We start from the raw sequence: 20,049 nt of genomic DNA, 5'->3' as shown, positions 1-20,049 counted from the left end.
ATTATAGGTAAGAGCTACCATGCCCAGTTTTAGAATTATTTTGTAAGAAGTATACTAGCGTCTGTAGCTTGATTTGGTTCTCTTCTTAGTAGATACAAACCAGTCTTGCCATTAGGAATACCTTGGAAGTCTGAAAATGCCTTCTGTGGACTACTGACAATTTTCAGGTACAGGGAATGAGCGAAAGCATGAAATGTCCTTAATTTTATGTGCCTATTCATTTTGATTACTGGATTTTCCAACTGCCTAACCCTATGGTGACATCTGTATAAATCAGATGTGATTATTATAATTCTCTTTGAGAGTGATGTCTTCACATTTCCATGCCCACAGCCTGCCAAAATATAGCTGATGAAAACCAGGGGGGGAACAGAGGAATTTCCTGAAAGGGATAAACAAGCACATTTTCTTTTTCATTTCATTTCCTCTAATTCATCGCTACAAATAATTCTTAAATGAAGCTACACTTGCGTATCAAGAGTCTCATTGTTACAGCTTATTACCTGGAATTAGAGTAAGCTTCTTTCATGGGAAGGTAAAATGCACACACAGACACACACACACACACACACACACACACACACACACAAAAAAAAAAAAAAAAAGAGCAGAGGTTGAGACAGAACTAAAGATTCCCCAGACAAAGAGAAGGGAGATATAAAACTTGGAGAATGTTCAAAGGAAAGCTACAGTAAGAGTTAAAAAGTTGAAAAATAAAATATTCTCGAATCTTATCACCTTGATTACTGTCTTTTTTCCTACCTAGTCACTCTATCACAGTCTCACCTAGTCTCATTCCACCACCACCTTTCCCCAGTCAATTGTCTGTGCACCCACTTGACACCCACTTCTATTGGCTAAGGCAGATACCCTCATAACTATGTACCAGTGAGCATTAGATTATATCTGAACCAATATGAGCATGAATATAAACATGAGAAGATGCATATCTTTATGAGAAGACTGGGTTGGGAAGAGGGTATATTTGCATAAATATGTATGCATCATCATCTGTGAGTGTGTACATTCTTGCGGGAATTGGAGACTGAGAATGGCTCTGTGGCATTGTGTCAGTGTGTCTGTAAATGTGTGTCACTGAATGTGAAGATGAGAGAATGACTGTGATGTCTACTGATAAGTTGGACAGGTGGGGATCATGAGCATAGGACAGACTTTCTATAGACACCTTAGGCAGAATCTGTGACATTGTACCAGTGTCTATAAATATGTGTCACTGTATAACTATGAGAGAATGCCTGTGATATCTACTGATAAGTTGGACAGGTGGGGATCATGAGTATAAGACAGACTTACTGTGTGCATCTTAGGCAGAATCTCAGGAGAATCTATCCTAAGGCTAGGGGAAATTCTAAGAAATGAGCCAGGCATCTGTGCTCAATTAGAAAAATCTTCAATAGAGGCCAGAGTGGGTAATCATAGATGAAAGTAGAGGAAAAAGTTGTTTCTTTATCTTCCTCACTTGTGTCTAGAATCACAGTAGCTACATATAACAGGAAAAAAACAGCACTCAATTTAATATATTTTCTACCAAATTTAAAGAAAAAAAGAAAAAATTGAGTTGGGATTTGTGCTCTCCAAGGTGTGGTGATGATTGTAACGGATGCGTGTGGATGGGTAAGCTTATCTGCCAAGCGATTTTTTTCGGCTAGCTCTGTCTTCAGGCTTTGACTCAAGACCACAAAGTTATTGTTGTTTATAAAGCTGGCTTCTCTGTTGTCTCTTAACTGTTCAAGACTTCTCCACCATCATATGTATATATGTGGTGTCAAATGCCTGTGATCTTAGTAATTGGTAGGTTGAGGAAAGAGGATCAGGAGTTCAAGGTCTTTCTTGGCTCATAGTGAGTTTGAGTACACCCTAGACTACACGAGACTGTGTCTCAAAAAAAAATCACAGAAAAACAAACACAGGCAAGGGCATGTTAGCACGTGCCTGTAATCTCAGCATTTGGGAGCAGTAGGAGGGAGGATCACTGCAAATTTGAGATCTGCCAGATCTATATAGTGAGTTCTGGACCAGCTAGGACTACATAGCAAGACTGTGTCTCAAAATAAGAGGTGAGAATATGATTCTAAAACAAAACCAAAAAAATCAGAATAATTCTGCAAATGGCTTCCGTGGGTGTCTGAGTAGAGTATTTTAATTCCATTTCTACTAAAACTGCTTTCTAAGGTGCATCTGAACCCTTGCTTTTTTCCTTCCAAGATTTCATCGATTTCTCTGGCTCTGCACTCATGTAGTATTAATGGGACCCTGTGCTGGAAGATATCTTCTGTTGTCTCTCTGATTTAAGAGCAAGTTTTGCAAACAGAAATTCCAATTATTTGTGTGCTCACCTTTCTGTTTTGAGAGTGTTTTGTCCCAAGTCTTTTAGTCGCCAGTGTCTGAGATAAATCACTACTTTGAGAATTCCCTGAAAGATGATGGATGATTCAGATTACTCTCAGGTTGATAAGAATCATGTATGTTACTATTGGACAAAGGAACCTATTCCATAAACTTAAAACATGTAAGGAGAGAATAGGAAACAAGAATTGTTGAAGTTAAAGGAGTGATGTTGGAAAATGAAAATATGGTGATATCTCTTAAGTTCATGAACATTTGGTGCAATGAGATTATGCCTTTGTTCTTTGTGTTACTTGAAGATAGGAGAACCATTAACAAACTGTAGCATCGGGTATTTGGACTAAAGAATCCTTCATTCACTTAAGAGGCACTGAACACTCACTTTGTTTATTGGACATTGTGGCAGAAGCAGGAGTCACAAGAAATAAGGTGCAGTCTTTGCTACAGCGAAGCTTCGAGATTAGTGGGGAAGACAGACATGATAGAAATTTGCACAGGATGCTTGGAAGGCCAGAGTTTAGGTCAGGGAAAAGATGTCATCAGGTTCAGAACTGAGAATTGGAGATGATTTGTAATCAAAGAAGGGTCAAACTGGAAAAGCTCCATGAAGAAAGAACTGACAGGGCTTGATGAATGGCTGCGGAGAGAGTTAAAGAAGGATGTTTGAGTTGGAGATGTCTTAAAAAATGGAGGCACTGAAGACAGAAATAAGGAAGTTAGGAGGAGGCAGCATGGAATTATGGGTTACTCAGCCTTCGGTCATCAAACATTTGCTGACACCTACTAGGCAGCAGGTAGCAGAAAAGGTGCTGGCGTAGCAGTGATAAACACAGCTTAATCTCAGCCCTGGCGGAACGAGGAGAGACAGACAATTAGGAACATGGGTGGTATGTAAATGAATTTTTAAAAAATTTAAAAAGTCACAGTTATAACACAGAACAAACATGAGAGGTTCTGTGAGTCTTGGAGGGGAAGTAGGCGAGACTTTGGTTGATTTTGGACCTCCTTATTGGGGACTGGGGGCAAAGTGAGGCAATGAAGTTGTTCTGGTTAAGAGAACAGAATGTGTTTAAATATCTGACAGGTGGAACCCATGAAATGTTAGAAGTCTTAAAAGGGAAGGGATTCTAGAAGGAACTGAAATTCAAGTTTTTCCAGTGGCTGAGAAATTATGGCTAGAGGAGTAGATTTAATTGGCTTCGTAATGGAGGTACAGCCGTGCGAAAGAGAGCTGAGAGGGGCCAAGGGTTGGCTTTCGCAGTACACTTATGCAGAAATTATATATGAAGGAAGAACAGATGAAAGAGAAAGAAAAGATTGCAGCCAAAAGATTGGCAGTTATGAGGGGCAGCGCAAGTAGATTGGGATCCCGAGGCTTTTAGGAGAGCAGAGTTGGTTTTTACTTACTCTGATGAGTGTTATCGAGTGCTATATTTAGACTTTTTTTTTAGAAGATCTAAGTAAAAGTTACCTATTTAAGCTAAATATTTAATTCTGGTATGCATCCAAAGAGGAAGGGAAGCATGCAGAATGGTTCGAGTAACATTCCTGGCCATGACAGGAGTGGTTGGATGGGTCTGTCTATGCTAAGTGTTTGCAGAGACATCTGAACAAAAGGTGTGCGTGTGGGGTGGGGGGTGACAATGCGTTTCACCTGGCTTGAGAGACTGGCCATTTTCTTTCTAACAAACTTTAAGTCGAGTACCACACATCTACTACATCATCTGCATCTCATTGTAGGACATAGCTTATGTCTATACAACAGCAAATAAATGTTGGGGGAAAGAATAAACTCTGGCATAAGGGTGTGGGCTTCAGTTTGTCGACCAGATGGTGTGTTCTGTTGTTGAAAGGCCATATGTAATTGATATATAAAGTGACAGAGTAAAGCCAAAGCAGAGTCAGTATTTCTAAGATAAACACGTTGGGGGAACAAAGAAGAAGGTAGAACATGCCCTGAAAACCATATTAACATTCTGGCTTCTGGTTTTTGAAAGAGCAGGTAATATCCATGTAGGGATAGGATGCAAAAAAAGGAAAAGAAAAAGAAAAAGGATGCTGAAGAATGGGCATCATAGCACTGATATTTGTTTTGCTTATGGAGACCGGTTCCCACTCTGCTGGCTGGAGCTCATGGTGATCTTCCTGCCTCAGTCTCTTGAGTGTTGTGATGATTGATTATTTTATAAATTGACTTTCCCCTACTACACTGAGGTTTGAACATAGGACCCCATACATGTTAATCAAGTGCTGTACCACTGAGTTTCATCCCTAGACCTCGGATGATGATGATTGTTTGGTCCTTGTTCCTCATCCACCCTATTTCCTACTCCCTACCCTGATCTTCTCTGTTCCCACTCTTCTCTTGCTTTCCACAACTGAATCACATGGTGTGGGGATCCATGGAAGTTACTTTTATCTTTAAAATCTTAATTTTAGGGTTGAATGTTTTCCTTCTCACTCCCACTCCCCTGCCCCAAGCTTCAATTCCCATATCAAAGCCCCAAAGTTCTAATGTTGCCTAGCATTAGACAATATTCTCCCTGTATCTTTTGGAAAGCTACATAGAATACAGGACTTTGATGGCAATACTAGATGTCTTAATAGAACGAACAGAAAATCTGGACCCCTTTTCAGGTCTTAAGACTGTAGCAAGTCAGTGTGTGTAAGTGCTCATATGTGTGTGAGTACATATGCCTCCACGGACCAGCGCTGGGCAGCTGGAGGAGGGCTCTCTAATGAAGAGCTGTTTCTTGTTTAATGTATGACTAAATTTATTGAGGGAGTCAATAATAAAAAAGAATCTTACCTTAAGTAACCTGTGTCTAAGGAAGTGAGAATTAAACGAAAAAGCAATGATTATTTACGTGAGTCAGAGAGGGTATTTTGAAAACTGGGGTGCTGTCTGAAAGAAGAGTGGCCTGTGCCTGGCTTCCTGGATAGAAAATCATGTTCTTTCGGAAAAGAAACTAAGAGCACAAAGAGGCCAAGTCTATACAACACAAATGAAATGGAATTCGGGTGAAAATGGAATCAGCATAGACTGCCGATTTAGCAAACACAGGCCTCTTACAATCTCAATTATGGAAGCCAGCCAAATCGTCCCTTCTTCTTGTGCTGTTTAGACACATATGCAATTTTGTGAGAGCTAGAATGTCATCATTAGAAGGTGAAGAGGGTCTCAGAGTTTCCTAAGCTAAAATGGTTTCCCACCCTCACAAAAGGGAAGCGCAGAAAGACTCAGAGGTAACCTCCTGCAGCAGGAAATGGGAACTTCATCCTGCTCTCTCTGCCAACCTCCTGTCTCTGTTTCCTCCCAGCAGATATCTCCATTCCAATCTCCCCTGCCACTTCGGCTCTCTTGCTGTCATGGCTCGACTGTTTGGAGAAAGTTGTACTAGCTGGACTTAGACAGAGGGAACCTAGCCCAGTCATTAAACGGAATACATAGAAAGGAGCAAAACAAAGCGATTCTTCAAAACCCAATTACAATAACAAAGAGACATGTTTATTTTGACATGAAAAGAGTTTGTGTATGTGCACACACAAACACACGCACACGCAAATCAACTTTGTTTACTCAGACATGGTATAGACACGACCAATATAGACATGGCCAAATCACTCCAAGTCATTCAGACCTAGAGTGGCCCAGAAAGATTAGTTCTAAATGATTTGTGAGCACTAGGCATTTGGGAAAGGGTGAGGAGAGAGGCTGCATAATTGCTTCAGTTCACTGCTTCCCTTCGCATATGTCCATTATTGAGGATCAATTCCAATTTGAAAGGAGTCTTTAATTCCTTACAAATGAATAGGAAGTAAGTAAATGTTCAGTGTTTTCCCCCCTAAATTACGTCTCATAATATAAGAAAACAGTGGCAAGAAGCCATCAACAGATGGTGTTTTCATTAGTCAAAGATTTATTTTTCAAAGCATTTTTCATATTAATGAAGCAAGGTTGAAATTAGAGTCATCTTGTCAGTTCTGGGACTGTGCTGTTAGAACGGACTGGCATTCTGCAAATTGCTAGGGGGCCAGAGCAAACCAACCATTTGCCATAATTTTGTGATGGTAACCCAAGGCCTGTAGTCTAACCAGACCCTAAATTATGTGTTCAGCCCTAATTTTTGTTTTCCGTAGCTTTATACAAGCCATGACTCTCAGTGCAGGGCCATAAATGAGGAACGCACAGCGGGGATGGTCATCCTGCTCTGCGGCATGAATTATTTATGATCTATCAATTTCAAGGCCAGTCTTACAACAGGTCTCATGTACTTGTTAAAAAAAACATTCTCCCAGTGGAATCATATGTTTGAATGGAAACACATTGCGGTGGGAAACAGAGAATTTTAAACTGTTTTTTCTTCTTCTCTGGGTTTATCAATCAAATGGGCTATTTATCAAATAGGTCAATATAATGATTTTTGATATGTGGGATTTCCATTGATCTGGGACTGTGAACTACTCTTCGAGAGGAAGTGTTTGACTGGTTGGCTCCATTAGTAATTGCCCCTTTCTGGTTTACACTAGACCCTTTGATCAAACTGAAATCTATTCTATTCCTTCTATGGCCGAACTTGGGGAGAGGAGTCTAGGCTTGCAGCCTGCTGATGTACTTTAACCTTGAATGCTTTAGCATCTACTCCCAAAGCCCTACTGAAACTCCTTTTACAAAGGTTACTTGTGACTTCTGATTCCCCAATCTAGCCCACCCCCACCTTTAAAAATAAATTCTCACATTTCTCTTGGTGTTTGCACGTTTGACAGTGACGAATCTTTTCCTGAAGCATGTTTCTCCTGATTATCCTCTGAGCTTGGCCCAGACCTGCATTTGCAACTGCCTTAAATATTGTGGTATCTTCATAACCACTGTCTCTGCCTCCCAGGCTTTCCTGTTTTGCTCTGTTCCCCATATTGCTGCTAGGTTAATATCCTAAATGTAGCCACGATTATGTCATTTCCTTATTCAACAGCCCTGTGTAAACCCCAGTACTAAAACAAATAGGTACAAACCCATTTGTACATTCAAGACCCTCAAAGCAGGACTTTATTCCACTCCCCCAGATGGGTCTTCATTATGTAGCATTGGTTGTCCTGGAACTTTCTCTATAGCCCTGGCTAGTCTGGAACACACAGAGATCTGCATGTCTTTGTTTTCCAAGTGCTTGGACTAATGGTGTGCACAACCGCACCCAGCAAAACAGGGCTTTGATCTCCATTTTCAGCCTTGTACCCTGTGTTCTAGTCAAACTAAACTGTTTATTGGTCCCTGAATATATGAACAATATCATTTTTTCTTTAGGAAAAGAGTTTTAGTATGTTGTTCAGTGCATAGTAACTGAACAGCAGTTCAAACTCCTAGGCTCAACTCTCCGTCCTGCCTCGACTATCTGAGTCGCTTTGGCTATAGATGTATGCTGCCACTCCGGTTACTTTATTTTGATTTTTTGTTCATCTTATTCCTCATGCCTGAAACACCCCGTCTTCCACCATCTCTGTCTGTTAAAATCCTGCTTATCCTTCAAGATTCATCACTGCACCCTGACCACAGTAGATGCTCAATATGTCTTTGTTGTGATAAATCTCTGTACTGTCATTTCTTCTTTTTCCCTTTGACACTTATTTTATTTAGTGATGATGTCTAATTCAGTGATTGCCGCCATTCCCTTGTCCTTTTCCCCACTTCTTCCCATTAAGAACACATATTTAGATGGTAGCAGAATAAAAGAGAGCTGAGAGAGAGCCCTCAAGAAATAAAGAAAGAAAGCAGAGGTATCATGGGCGACTTCCATAGAACTAAAGCTAAGGAAACCAAGAAAGATCTGTGTACTGTGGCTTTTCTGTCGTTATGATAAAACACCAAGGGCAAAGCAAACTTACAGAAGGAAAAGTTTCTTTTGGTTTATAGTTCCAGAGGGGTAACTGTCCATTACGGTGGGGAAGCATGGAAGCAAGCAGTGGGCATGACAACAGAGTAGAAAGCTGAGATATGATTCCTTCATCTGTTGACAAGAAGCAAAAAGAATGAACTGGAAGTGGGGCAAGGCTATGAACCTTCAAAGCCCACCCCCAATAATACACTTCTTCCAGCAAGACTGCACCTCCTATACCCTCTACAAACAGCACCAAAGTATTCAAATACCTGAGTCTATGGAGACTATTTCACATTTCAACCATCCTATTCTGACATGAAGGGAAACAAGAGTAAAGCTGGTCCTCAAAATTCCGTCTGAGAGCAAGTGAAATCAGATCAGCCAGCCTAGCTATACATACATCTATAGGAATATATCCTTGGTGACACATTCAGAAAACAGTGCCAAGGTTTTTAATGAGTCACAGCTACTTCCTAGACAGAAAAAGATCCAAGAACACGAGTGCCCTCTCTTTGTCTACATCCCTTTACTCCCCAGGGTCCTTATCATCCTCTTTTTCAATAGCATGAACTTTGAACGGCTATAAATCATCGCAACCATGGAGACAGCAACGAAACAGTGAGCATGACCCAGGGCAAGAATACTACCAGAATGAGGGTCAGGAAATTGGGGTATTATATTTGGGACAGATTTGATGGAGTATTGAGATGGTGTATAAAAGAGTAGTATATACTGAGACTGGTTCTGGAGGGGAAGCAGCTATCATAGCTAAAATTTGGAGACAGGAAAGAATGAACGTCCAAGCTCAATACAGAGAGACATAATATTTTAGTTTTCACACAATGGATGGAAGATAGTAGTTTGTTGAACTGGAAATATGTTAGAGTGTAAGTGCTGGTACAACTATGTTATGTTCAAAATATCTGCAAAATGATTCCCATATGAACCTACATAGAGCTGTGTACCAGTAAGTGAGGGTAAATAGTAGATACTTTCCAGACATCAGACTTTGTGTCTGAAACTCTTTGTGTCTATGGAAAGAAAACTGTGAGATCAAAACTTTGATTTTGGTGACTATCACATTTAAAGCACACTATATTTTTCTTGAAGAGGCCTCCCAATAAGTACATAATGTTAAAAACAAAAATGCAAAACATTATAGAATGTTGATTCAACACTGTGTACTGATTAGAAATCCAGATTTCAGTCCTAGCTTTGCCACACACTTGGTTTATAACTACAAAACACTTTACCCTCACTCTGTCATTCACTTTTTTCCTCATTAAAATGCTAGCATATCCTTCTTTGTGAGATTGCTATGGTACCAATACATACAAAATTGTCTGGTCAGAAGCAATCATCCAATCAATTATGGGGCCAGGGAAACAATTTAGTTGATAAACTGCTTGCTGTACAAATATGAAGATTTGAGTGTGCTCTCCAGGACCCACGGAGAAAATCTGGGTAGGGTGGTGTGAACTTGTAACCCCAGTGCTAGGGAGTCAGAGACCGGCAAATGTCTGGGATTCCCTGACTAGCCAGCCTGCTCTGATTGGTGAGCACCAGGCAAATGAGTGTTCTTTTCTTAAAATGCAAGGTGGATGGATGGCTCCTGATGAACAATATTCCAAATTGGCCCATGGTCTTCACAAGTGTGTACACACACACACATGTATGCGCCCTCGCACACATGTGCACCCACACAAGCACGCACACATACAAATTATAGTTTTCTTAGTCTATGAATAAAATGGTGGTATCACCACCTTATTTTCTTATGTTACTGGACCTGATTAGAGAGCAAAAGGAAATGACTATGAAATGGTTTGAAAAGTTAAAGATAATATAAAATTATAAAAACTATAGGTTGCCTTAATGCCAGTAAATTCCTACATTAGCCTACAAAGTCATGAATTCTACCTCCTCCCCAGTCAGGGAACATTTACAATTCTTAGTCTGTAGCAGACTTGGTAAATCTGTAAGATATGAATCTCCTGAGCTGGTGGTGTGTTGCTCAGTGGTACAGCACTTTCTTAGCATGTGTGAGGCCTTCGGTTCTATATCCATGGAGAAGCACATGCCTACAGTCCTAGGACTTTATGGGCTGAGGCAGGAAAGTCACTGTAAGTATGAAGCAATCATGGGTTATAGAGTGGGGCTCTGTCTCACCTTTGTGACCCCCCTCCCAAAGAGGCAGGGAACTCTGTCTTTTGGCTTATTGATTTTCATATTACATTGATTCTCAAGTTATTGTTCTTTTTTCCCTTCTCCTGTTTCCCGCCGGCTTCATACCCTCTGTGATGGCAGCAAACTCTGGAGATGAACCTCACCAACCTGGTTAAGCGCAACAGCGAGCTAGAAAATCAAATGGCCAAACTAATACAGATCTGCCAGCAGGTTGAGGTATGTAACAGTAGTATTTGTAATTCTTGAGTTGGATCTGAACTGGATGGTCTTTGGAGGGACTTCAAATTTGCCATCCTGTAGCTCAGTCATTTGGGGCGAAGGACTGACTGACAGTGTAAATGATCTCATGCCTTTAGGAATTTTATTCAAAGAAAGGTCACATATGGATGTGGATGCTTTTTAAAACTAGGTGATGGTGATGGTTTGTGGGGAACAACAGATGAAGAGTAACTCTCTTCTTTTCACACAGTTGATCATACGAGAATCATAAAGAAAGCGATTCCTCATCAAAATGGATGTTGTCACTTAAAAAGTCAATCATTACAGGTCAATTTGGGACTCACGAATCCTTAGAATAGGGCTATGTTCATTCAGTACAATGTTCTGGTCATCACTGCTCCCTCCCTTTCTAGCTTATCTTCCCCTCATCCCACAGCCCTGGGCCTAGCTATATCCTCACTCATTATCTTTTCACTTATTTTTGATTCCTCTACCTAGTCTTTTTGTAGTCAACAAATAATGTCTATGATTAAATTGTCTGTGAATTATGAACTACTGTATAAGTATGAGGTTTAAAAATACTATCAGCATTGAATATTAAAAGCTCTTAGAAGGGAAGTTCAGTGTTTCTTGGCACGATAGAATAAGAGAAAGGTGTTATTCTTTCTTCTTTCTCTTAAAAGCATATACAAAACTCCACATCTATCATTTTGCTTTGTGTGGGTTTATAGAATAACTGATAATAATGCTTAAAATCTAAATACAGACCAATAAAATATAGAATTTGTCATGGGTAGTGATTGGGTAAATTTTCCCCGATTCTATATAGTCTTATAATCCACTCTTAATCTTACTTGTATGACAGATAAGGATAAGAGGTCAAGTTTGTTTTGTTTTAAATGATAAAATAATTTTATCATGATCCCAGTCCATGGTTCCTGTTTGAGACTAAAGAATATCTCCTAAGGCAATAACTCATTATGCATAAGTAATCCTACATCCCCCAGCTGATTGGTATTTGACTTCTTCTAGTACAGTGAACATACTTAAATGATGAACATGTGCTAGTAATATAATCCCTGCTGGGCACTAATCTATGTAGAGTCCATGGGGTACTGGTTAAACTCACATGTGAAACTATAGAATGGGATGTTATGGGTGTAGGGAGAAGCATAAACAAAAAGAGAAGGAGCATTGAAGTGTTGGAAAACTGAATTCCTGACTTGCCTCTTCTATGAACTAAGTGCTTGCATGAGGGTAAGTAGGTTAGGACCCCTGCTTCAGGGTCCTTGCCTATAAAATGTTAAGTTGAACTGACACCACGCTTTTCGCTTCTTTTCCAGATTTCACAAGTCATGGCTCTGTCAATGGTTACTTTCTTTTTATTTTGCTCTTTTTCTCTACTGTCTCACCCTTTCCAAAAAGGAAAAAACAAAGTAGAAAGGTATTATTTCTGAATAGTTTTCAACCAACCGTAATCCCTCTGTGTTCCATTTTATCAATGCTTCTGATTATGCTGTCAGATTAGAGTGTAAGAAATCTACAGTGTCGAGGGGACAAGAGAGGATTGTAAGCAGAAAATTGGATGGGGGATCCCTCAGTTTAGAATTTGCATGATTAACTGGGGAGTAATAGATAATAGTGAATAAAATATGATTTAAAACAAAACTGTCCTTGCATTCGTTCTAATCAAAAGACTATTAAGTACAGAGAAAGTAATAAGGAAAAAAAAGCAAAGTTGTAGTTTATTCCATTGCTCTTTCATGTTAGAATCCCTTTTCCTGATCCCTGGGAAATTTATCATCCTGACCAGCCTTGCCTAAGCATAGCTCTCTTCCAACCTTTCACAGGCCATTCTGGAAGCCAGTTCTTTTTATTATTTGCTCTGTTCTTTTGAAGTGGTAGCAGCAGGCCTCATAAAATAATCCACTATTGTGTTAGTAGGGGAAGATGCACTCTGGCCTTTGGATAACAGGTGAGTTTTCTTTCTTTGGGTGCTGGGGCAAATGCTAGGCAAGTGTTTTATACCACGGAGCAATATCATAGCCCAAGAAGTGGGCTATGATACACAGTTCCAAAGTAGCTTTCTGAAGTTAGCACTCAGAAGTTAACCTGTGCCTTGAGGAAGAAGTGCTAGCACTACCATGTGTAAGTAAAGTAAGTGGAAACCCCATGGCGATCCAGCAAAGCAGCTATTTAAATAGCACCCTTAGGGATGCTTGTTAAATCTCATTATGTGAGCCACTGTCTGCTCTGGCTACACAAAAGAGCAGCTTTTGCTACTAGCTTTTAATGTATGGCATCATGCTAGGTACAGGAAAATAGCTTAGACATCCTATCTACACACAGAATGGCTCACACACTGTAAAAATCCCCTCTGGTGTGGTTACACCTGTACAGGGGTATAGATAATGGAATAGAAACATTAACTGGGAACCAACAGAGAACAGTGAGACAATATAAGAGTGTTGAACATGATTCTGTATTTTAGGAGTTAATAATGTATAGTCCGTTCAGTTCAGGATTCTTTCCTGAATGAAGTTAGGAGGGTGGTAACGAGGTGGCTGTGAGTCTGGCAGGAGTTCGGGGAAAGGGTTTGTGGGTGAATGTGATTAAAATCCATTGTATAAATTCTCAACGCATTCGTATTTTTTAAGATCCTGTTCTGGACAGGGCCCCTCCAGGATGGTTTCTGAAGTCCATGGCTGTTCTTTATGACATCATCTTTTTCTGAAAGCTTAGAGATAGGCCCTCACCTTCCCCTTTAATAATAGGGTACATGCAGACTGCCTATTATACTCATTCAACACAGAGTCTGTATGTCCAAAAGGCTTCAGGACAAGCCCCAGGATTAATAATGCAGTAAAGAAGGGACTTGAGAGTTCAAAAACACTTGTAAGTACTTTATACAATGAAATAAATAGTAGGATAGTGCTAATTATGAGAGTCAGACACTGAATGGTGTCTGGATCCCCCCCCCCCCATTTTATCTCATCTAGATTTGTCTGTAGAGAATGACTACTATATTCACAGTGTAATTCAAGCACTTTGCATTGGGCAGTGGTGGAGGATACCAGCTACAGCGCTTTGGCAAGAACAGGAATAGGTTATATTCCTGCCAAACCTGTTCCCCTTCCTTATTGTTTGAGAGTGTTTTTGTCACATAAAGAGTCCTTAAATACTGTCCTCTGTTCCCTAGTCTCCTCAGAAAGTAAACAAAGCTGGGCTCTTCCTATTATTACAGAGACAGATATTAAGATCACCGCAGGTTTATTAGATGAATTGTATGCATCTTATACCTGAAGCTCAGCTATTAGAATCCCCAAAACAGGTGGTTGAAAATCATTTCATTTGGGGCCGGAGAACACAGGAAAGAGGTAAAAGCAGGCCCATAGCTCTCCTTTAATCTGGCTAAGGAAGGGCATGCTTTGACCTTGATACTCTGGCCACTTGAACTCTATATTTAGTTCTTTGTCCTGGCTCATCAAGCATCCTTTGTTTATTTTTCCAAAGGAAATCTCTGTATAACGCATAGCTAAGGAAAAATGTATACCAACAGATGGTTGCTTCCTTTTGGCTTCCAAGACGCCACGGTTTTGTGAATAATAGGCATTCCTGAAAATTTGCCAGGGAAGGAAAATAGTTAACTACGTAGTAATCAGTGCGTCAACAGTGTTTCTTGAGCATACACTATGTACTCGGTGTGCTGGAAAGTTTAGAGAATACAAAAGAAGCATGTGACACGCGGCTGATGATCTCCAGGAACTTATTGACTGGCTAGGGAAAGCAGAGCCACCAGCAAGAAAAGAAGAGCAGCGTGCAGTGTAGGGAGTCCAAATGAAGGCAATAGAGTCCCCTCTCCCTTTGTTTACTTTTGTTCAGAACTTTCAGACCCTGAGCACATTACACAAACAAACAAACAAGCAAACACTTTCCTGGATGTTTTGGGTGCCACTTTCTTTTTACTTCTCTCCCAAACTGCTACAATACAAGGGCTAATCCACCTCAGAAGCTCTGTGGGCAACTTGATACCATCTGGCTCTTCTCAAGCCTTTCATAGGGCTGGACAGCACTGCCCTGTCCACGAGGAAGAAACAAAGGAGATGAAGAGAAAGCCTCCGGGTTGGAGCGGGAGGGGAGCCTCCCTTGCATTGAGAAATTTAAGCTTTATGTCTCTTACCAGCTCTTAGCTCCAATTACTTTTGGATATCTTTCTCTTTGGTCTTGAAAGTTTAGGTGACTTTGTGTTCTTCATCTCTATTTCTGTTACTTGGGTACTTGGTTTAGGGTGGGCAAGAGTATGTTTAACAGGAGTCTAACTATTTCTTTGAGTAGAAAGAAAATGGATATTTTAAAGGAAATTAATTTTTAAAAGCACTGCAATCATGGTTTCAGCAGTGGTCCTTAAATACATAAGGTGGTTGAGCTAGAATTAAGAATAGAATCTAAACCATTTGAACGCACATACCGAGGACATAATAAAAATGAATGAGTAATTACAGTGAAGTGAGTCCAATCAGGGGAATTTTTTTTTTAATGAGAAAATGCATTTTAGCTAAATGCTGAAGGAGGAAAAATAACCCTCAAGTGGTAGGCAACAGAGATATTAATGAAGGTGAAAATGTCAGCTCGCAGGGGGAAAGTGGTACTCTATGCTCTGGGTGTATAACAATAAATAGAAAATGGTTCCTGCCTCCAAGGAACTTGCAGATTGGCCGAGAAGCTGTCAGACAAAGTGGCAAATCGAATGCGAAGGAATCCTTGTTGTAATGAAGACAAATGCAAGGTGACAGGCTGGCACCGAGGAAGAAACATCGAGATGTGCTCGGGGGACTTAGAAAAGAATGCAGAATGGAAATGAAAGTGGAGTTATCGCGAAAGTGAATAAACTTTTGCCAACAAAAATGAGATAAATGATTTAAGGGGCTGCATGCAGGAATATAAAGAGGTGATCGGCATAGAGATATTGAGGGGACTAGAAGAAATTTGATTCCACCAAATCTAAGATTTGAGAACCATTGCAAGAGGCAAGTCTGGAGAAATAGCTTAGAGCCAGAGAATGACGGACTTTGCATGCCATGAGCAGATAAAGTCCAGACTTTATTCTAAGGAGACTAAGGATCTACAGAATGACTTTAAGCAGATGACTAGCTTGATAAAAATCTGTGCTTAGAAAAATCGTCAAGACTGAGATGGTAAATGGAGCAGGCGTTATAGGTCACAACTGAAGACAAAAAGACTACACAGATTTTACTGATCCTGGGAAAGCCTATCGCCGTACCACCTTGAATCTGCAGATCTCATTTGATATAGGGAAAAGTGAAGGGCTTTCTGGAGTAGGTGACAGTAAGCTTAGGGAGGAAGGGATAAAATTAAAATGTTTCTATAAGATAGAGTTATGTTACTTGGTGATGCGATGAGTGACTGTGTATCAGGGAGTACTAAGATAATCCACTGATTTATTTCTTCCTTGACTGAATGAATACATCTATTGCTTTTAACTGGAGGAGGAAAGACAGGAGTTCTTTTTAGACATTGATGGTTTGCTGTGCTTGGATGAGAAAGTCAGATAGGAAATGCCTGGCAAGCAGCAGCTGGTTGAATATGGGCTATCAAGAGAGAAGAGAAAAGCCATCAGAGATAGAGACTCAAAATGTCAAGGAAAAAGAAACCTTCATTGTGTGGAACATTTGACAGAATCCACTGCTACAGATACATCAAAGAAGACACTAATGGCCTTTGAGAGAGAAAGGTGTCTGCAGAGAAGAGGATGGCAGATAGATTCAGAGAGGTCAAGGAGAAAGCAAACTGTTAGGAAATGCAGCCTGGAAGAAGAAGCTTGATCATGATAACGAAGGAAGAAATGGGCAGGCAGTTATTATCCTTTTGCATGCAGAGTAATTGGATGCATACACATATGCAATCTTTTAGCTGTTTATTTTTCTTTTTCTGTGCATTAACAATAGGAATCAGTAGATCAACTGCCTCCATCCGTGCATGTTCCGCTTCCCTTCCCTACGGCATCCAGTCACTCTTCGCACACAGGACTATCTTGCCCAGCTCCAAAGCCTTGAATTTTACAACTTGCTTCTCCTAGAAATGGTTGTGTAGGTTCTGGATTGCAGGATGCTATGGTAGCTTAGGAGCTGAATAGACTGTAGTTTGACAGCCGCAGCATAATATTAGTACAGATAGCTTGTCTGAGATTCAGTTTCATCTTCTATACAATTTGTATTGATGCCTTGAAAGGTAGGGTAATTCATATAAAGCACCCACGGCTGTGCCGGGTATAAGGCCAAAGCTCCATGATGGATAGCGGAAGGAAGAGGAAGAGAGAGAGATGGAGCAGGGAGAGAAGCAGGTAGGAGCAATTGTCAACAGTAGTAATCACCTTAGAGTGCCACACTTACTGTTAGAGTTTCCTCGCCTTGACCTTAGGAGTTGCAGAGAAGTATTTGTCACTATCTATAAGGCACTGGAGAAGGTCGGCCATTGCTAATGCTTGCAATCAATTTCAAGCTCAGCAAGTATATGCCAGAGCTTCCCTTGGGAGGACATAGCAGTAATCAAATTCTAACACCTAAAACCTGGGTATTTCAATCCCATGGCTCTTTTAAAAAACTGCAAGTAACGTTTGCACTCACATTTTGTGCTCAGTGAGCAGACACTTTGCAGCATTTATCTGGGAGGTGAAAGTTCACTGTCATTCTACCCAGATAACTAAAGGATTCTTTCCATTGATACTTAAATAAACTTGTCTATTACCCTGTACAAATTTCTCTAGATTACCGACTCTAAGGAAAGGCAAAAGAAAGTTTTAGAGAAGAACACACACTTTCAGCTTCAGTAGTTGAAAAGGACAGGGAGTTCTTTGGGATTTAGTGTTTGTTAGAGAGAATGTTCAGCGAGTATTTTTATAAAAGAAAAGCATACTTGATAGCTCCCAAGAAGAGGGACTTAGAGCTACCAGTGCCTTGTGAGAATGAAATACCCATTTTGAAATCACTGTGGAATTATAGGTGGAGAAAATAGTTTCCACGAACAATGGAAAATAAGTGCATACTGACCTAGTCAGTCTATTCAGCAGTGACTAATTCAGAGTATTACATTCAATCTTATTAAGTATATAGCAATTGACATTTAATACAGATGGAGAATCTAAATCTATTGTGCAATCTGAAGTGTGGGCACAACCTATTTTTATAGTACAAAAGAAAACACTTTATAATTTTCAGACACATAATGCATTCAATCCTTCTTCAAAACTACTTTGTGACAATTCTTGAAATATTGGAGTAAAATAACATTTTTGAGCAAGTTAACTGTTGCAGTGGAAATATTTAGAGGGTATAGATACATGATGAGGTTTAAGGATAAGATGAATTCACATTAATATTATTTTCCCACTCCCATATCTTTTGGACAGGTAAGATTTCAAGTGTGGTCATGCCATGTTAGTCACAATAATCCATATAGGCATACATTCTCCTTCTGTTCTAATATACTCCTTTGATATGACAAACTTCATATTGTGGCTCTGTTTCCAATTTGTTTACTGTCCTCTTCTATTTCCCATTACTCAGTATCAAAATACCAGATCTCACTAACTGACTAGAAGACTCTTCCTGTTTGCTTAATTCTTTGTAGTTTGCCGATTCTCCATTTTCTGTTACAACACTTAGCAATTCAGCTAAAGACCTAGCCAACCTGTCTTGTACACTTGAATACCTCTAGCTCTTCTTATATCATCTCAACCTAAAGGGAAAAATTACTTTGGCCTAAAATGAAAACAACCATCATGCACACACAGCTGTTGAGACATTTTTTTTTAAATCTCCGTCTTTCAAGAGAAGTCTAGCTGCATGGTATGCTTAGCAGGGGCTGAGAGGAGGATCACATTTGAATAATTTATTCTTGGCATTGTGCTAGAGGAATTCTTGTTTGCATTCTCAGTGTTTGAGAGAACCTTGTAATAGAGTAGGTGATATCCTCTTTTTCAACAACGAACCCAAGGGTCAGAGGAATGAGATGCCTTACTCAAGGTCACATGCACAGTAAGCCAAGATGCAGTTCTAAATCTCCAGCTCCAAAGCTTCGGCTCACTGCACTGTTCTGTGCAGCTTAGAGAATTGTTTGTTCCCTGGTCACTGAGTCGTAGAAGGAGATAGCCCTGAAAAGCCCACTTTTTTCTTCACTAAGTCTCTGAATCCCTAGAAGAATAGATTGTCTGTTTGGGGACTTGGCATTCCTTAGCCTAAGCCTCCCATGCATGTACATAGTCTTGCCTTTCTTGACCAATCGTTGGCAGCATGGTAGGCCCCCATATCCTAAGAGCCTGTCTTGGGGGAGGAAAGACAGGGAGAATGAAGGAGGCCTCATGATCAAACTCTTATTGGGGCCATGTGCGTACTGAAAATACTGTAGTCAGCTCTAGGTATTAGCACTGCCCCACCTATAGTCAGTCAGTTTACTACAGGACCTGGGCTTACTTGATGAAAATGCCTGACAATGTCCTTCTTCTAAAGGCTGGGCATCATGACAGTGCAAGGTAAAAGGAGTGTCTTTGCGATACAAGTTTTCTAAACAATTTCAAAGAGTTTGGCACTAAAGAGTTATTGCCTCAAGTACACTTAATATTACCACATCGAAAACAGACTCTGAGAACACACTGTCGCAGTGAAAGCATTTCATTAGATCTCCTCTGCAAAAGTGAATGCTTTTTGTGTGTGTATCAGTGGTGAACTCTTGTTCTTTGTTGAAATGAGAACTGAAAAGTGCATGTACACTCAGGACGTTAGCTACTTACTTCTTCAGCACAGAAAGGCATCCCTACATCTCCGCCCACATGGCAGTTGAACAGTATTGGGGCATGCTGTCTCTGTTGTGGTCATCTGTCTATGCCCTTGCATGGTGCTACTCCTGCTTACTTTACAGATGACTGTCTGCATGTTCATCTTTGTGCTTTTAGAGGGACAAGGGCTGTGTGTAAAGAAGATATTCGTGGAAAGAAGGCGATTGGCCACTGAGATGTTTGTGTTTAAACTGGGTCATGGGTATTGCTTTGACCTCTGTATTTTTTTTTTCCCTGTAAAGGGTTCGTTTGATTCATTGTTTCAATTCCTTGTGGTCTTCTCCATATAAGAAGAAAAATGGCAACACCAGCAGAGAACTTGGTATTTCCTTTCTTCTAAACTAAAGTATTTTCTCTCCTGTATGGAGCTTGCCCCCCACCACAATCTCTCGTTCTTTTCCACATACCAAGCCAATTTCACCTTCTCCTCCATAAAATCAAAGGCCCCAAATGGTTTTGAAATAATCATAAGCCTGTAAAATTTTAGCTCAAAGATTTCATTGTACCAATTGGAGTCCATGTTGCATAGAACCACACGGTTCCACCCTTTGC

At 40.2% G+C, this 20,049-nt stretch overlaps 1 protein-coding gene across 3 annotated transcripts in view; it reads left to right on the top strand.

Moving 5' to 3' along the window:
* Nucleotides 1–20,049, top strand: part of Mid2 (midline 2) — a 101,496-nt gene that overhangs the window by 19,634 nt on the left and 61,813 nt on the right. For all 3 annotated transcript variants that reach the window (XM_048428497.3, XM_048428496.3, XM_048428498.3), the window contains exon 3: nucleotides 10,548–10,643. In XM_048428497.3, coding sequence (XP_048284454.1) covers nucleotides 10,548–10,643 — 96 coding nt within the window. The remainder of the gene's footprint in view (nucleotides 1–10,547; nucleotides 10,644–20,049) is intronic.

Source organism: Myodes glareolus, chromosome X, assembly GCF_982192425.1.
Source record: "Myodes glareolus chromosome X, mMyoGla1.1, whole genome shotgun sequence".
Classification (NCBI taxonomy): domain Eukaryota; kingdom Metazoa; phylum Chordata; class Mammalia; order Rodentia; family Cricetidae; genus Myodes; species Myodes glareolus.
This window is presented reverse-complemented; position numbering and strand designations above follow the sequence as displayed.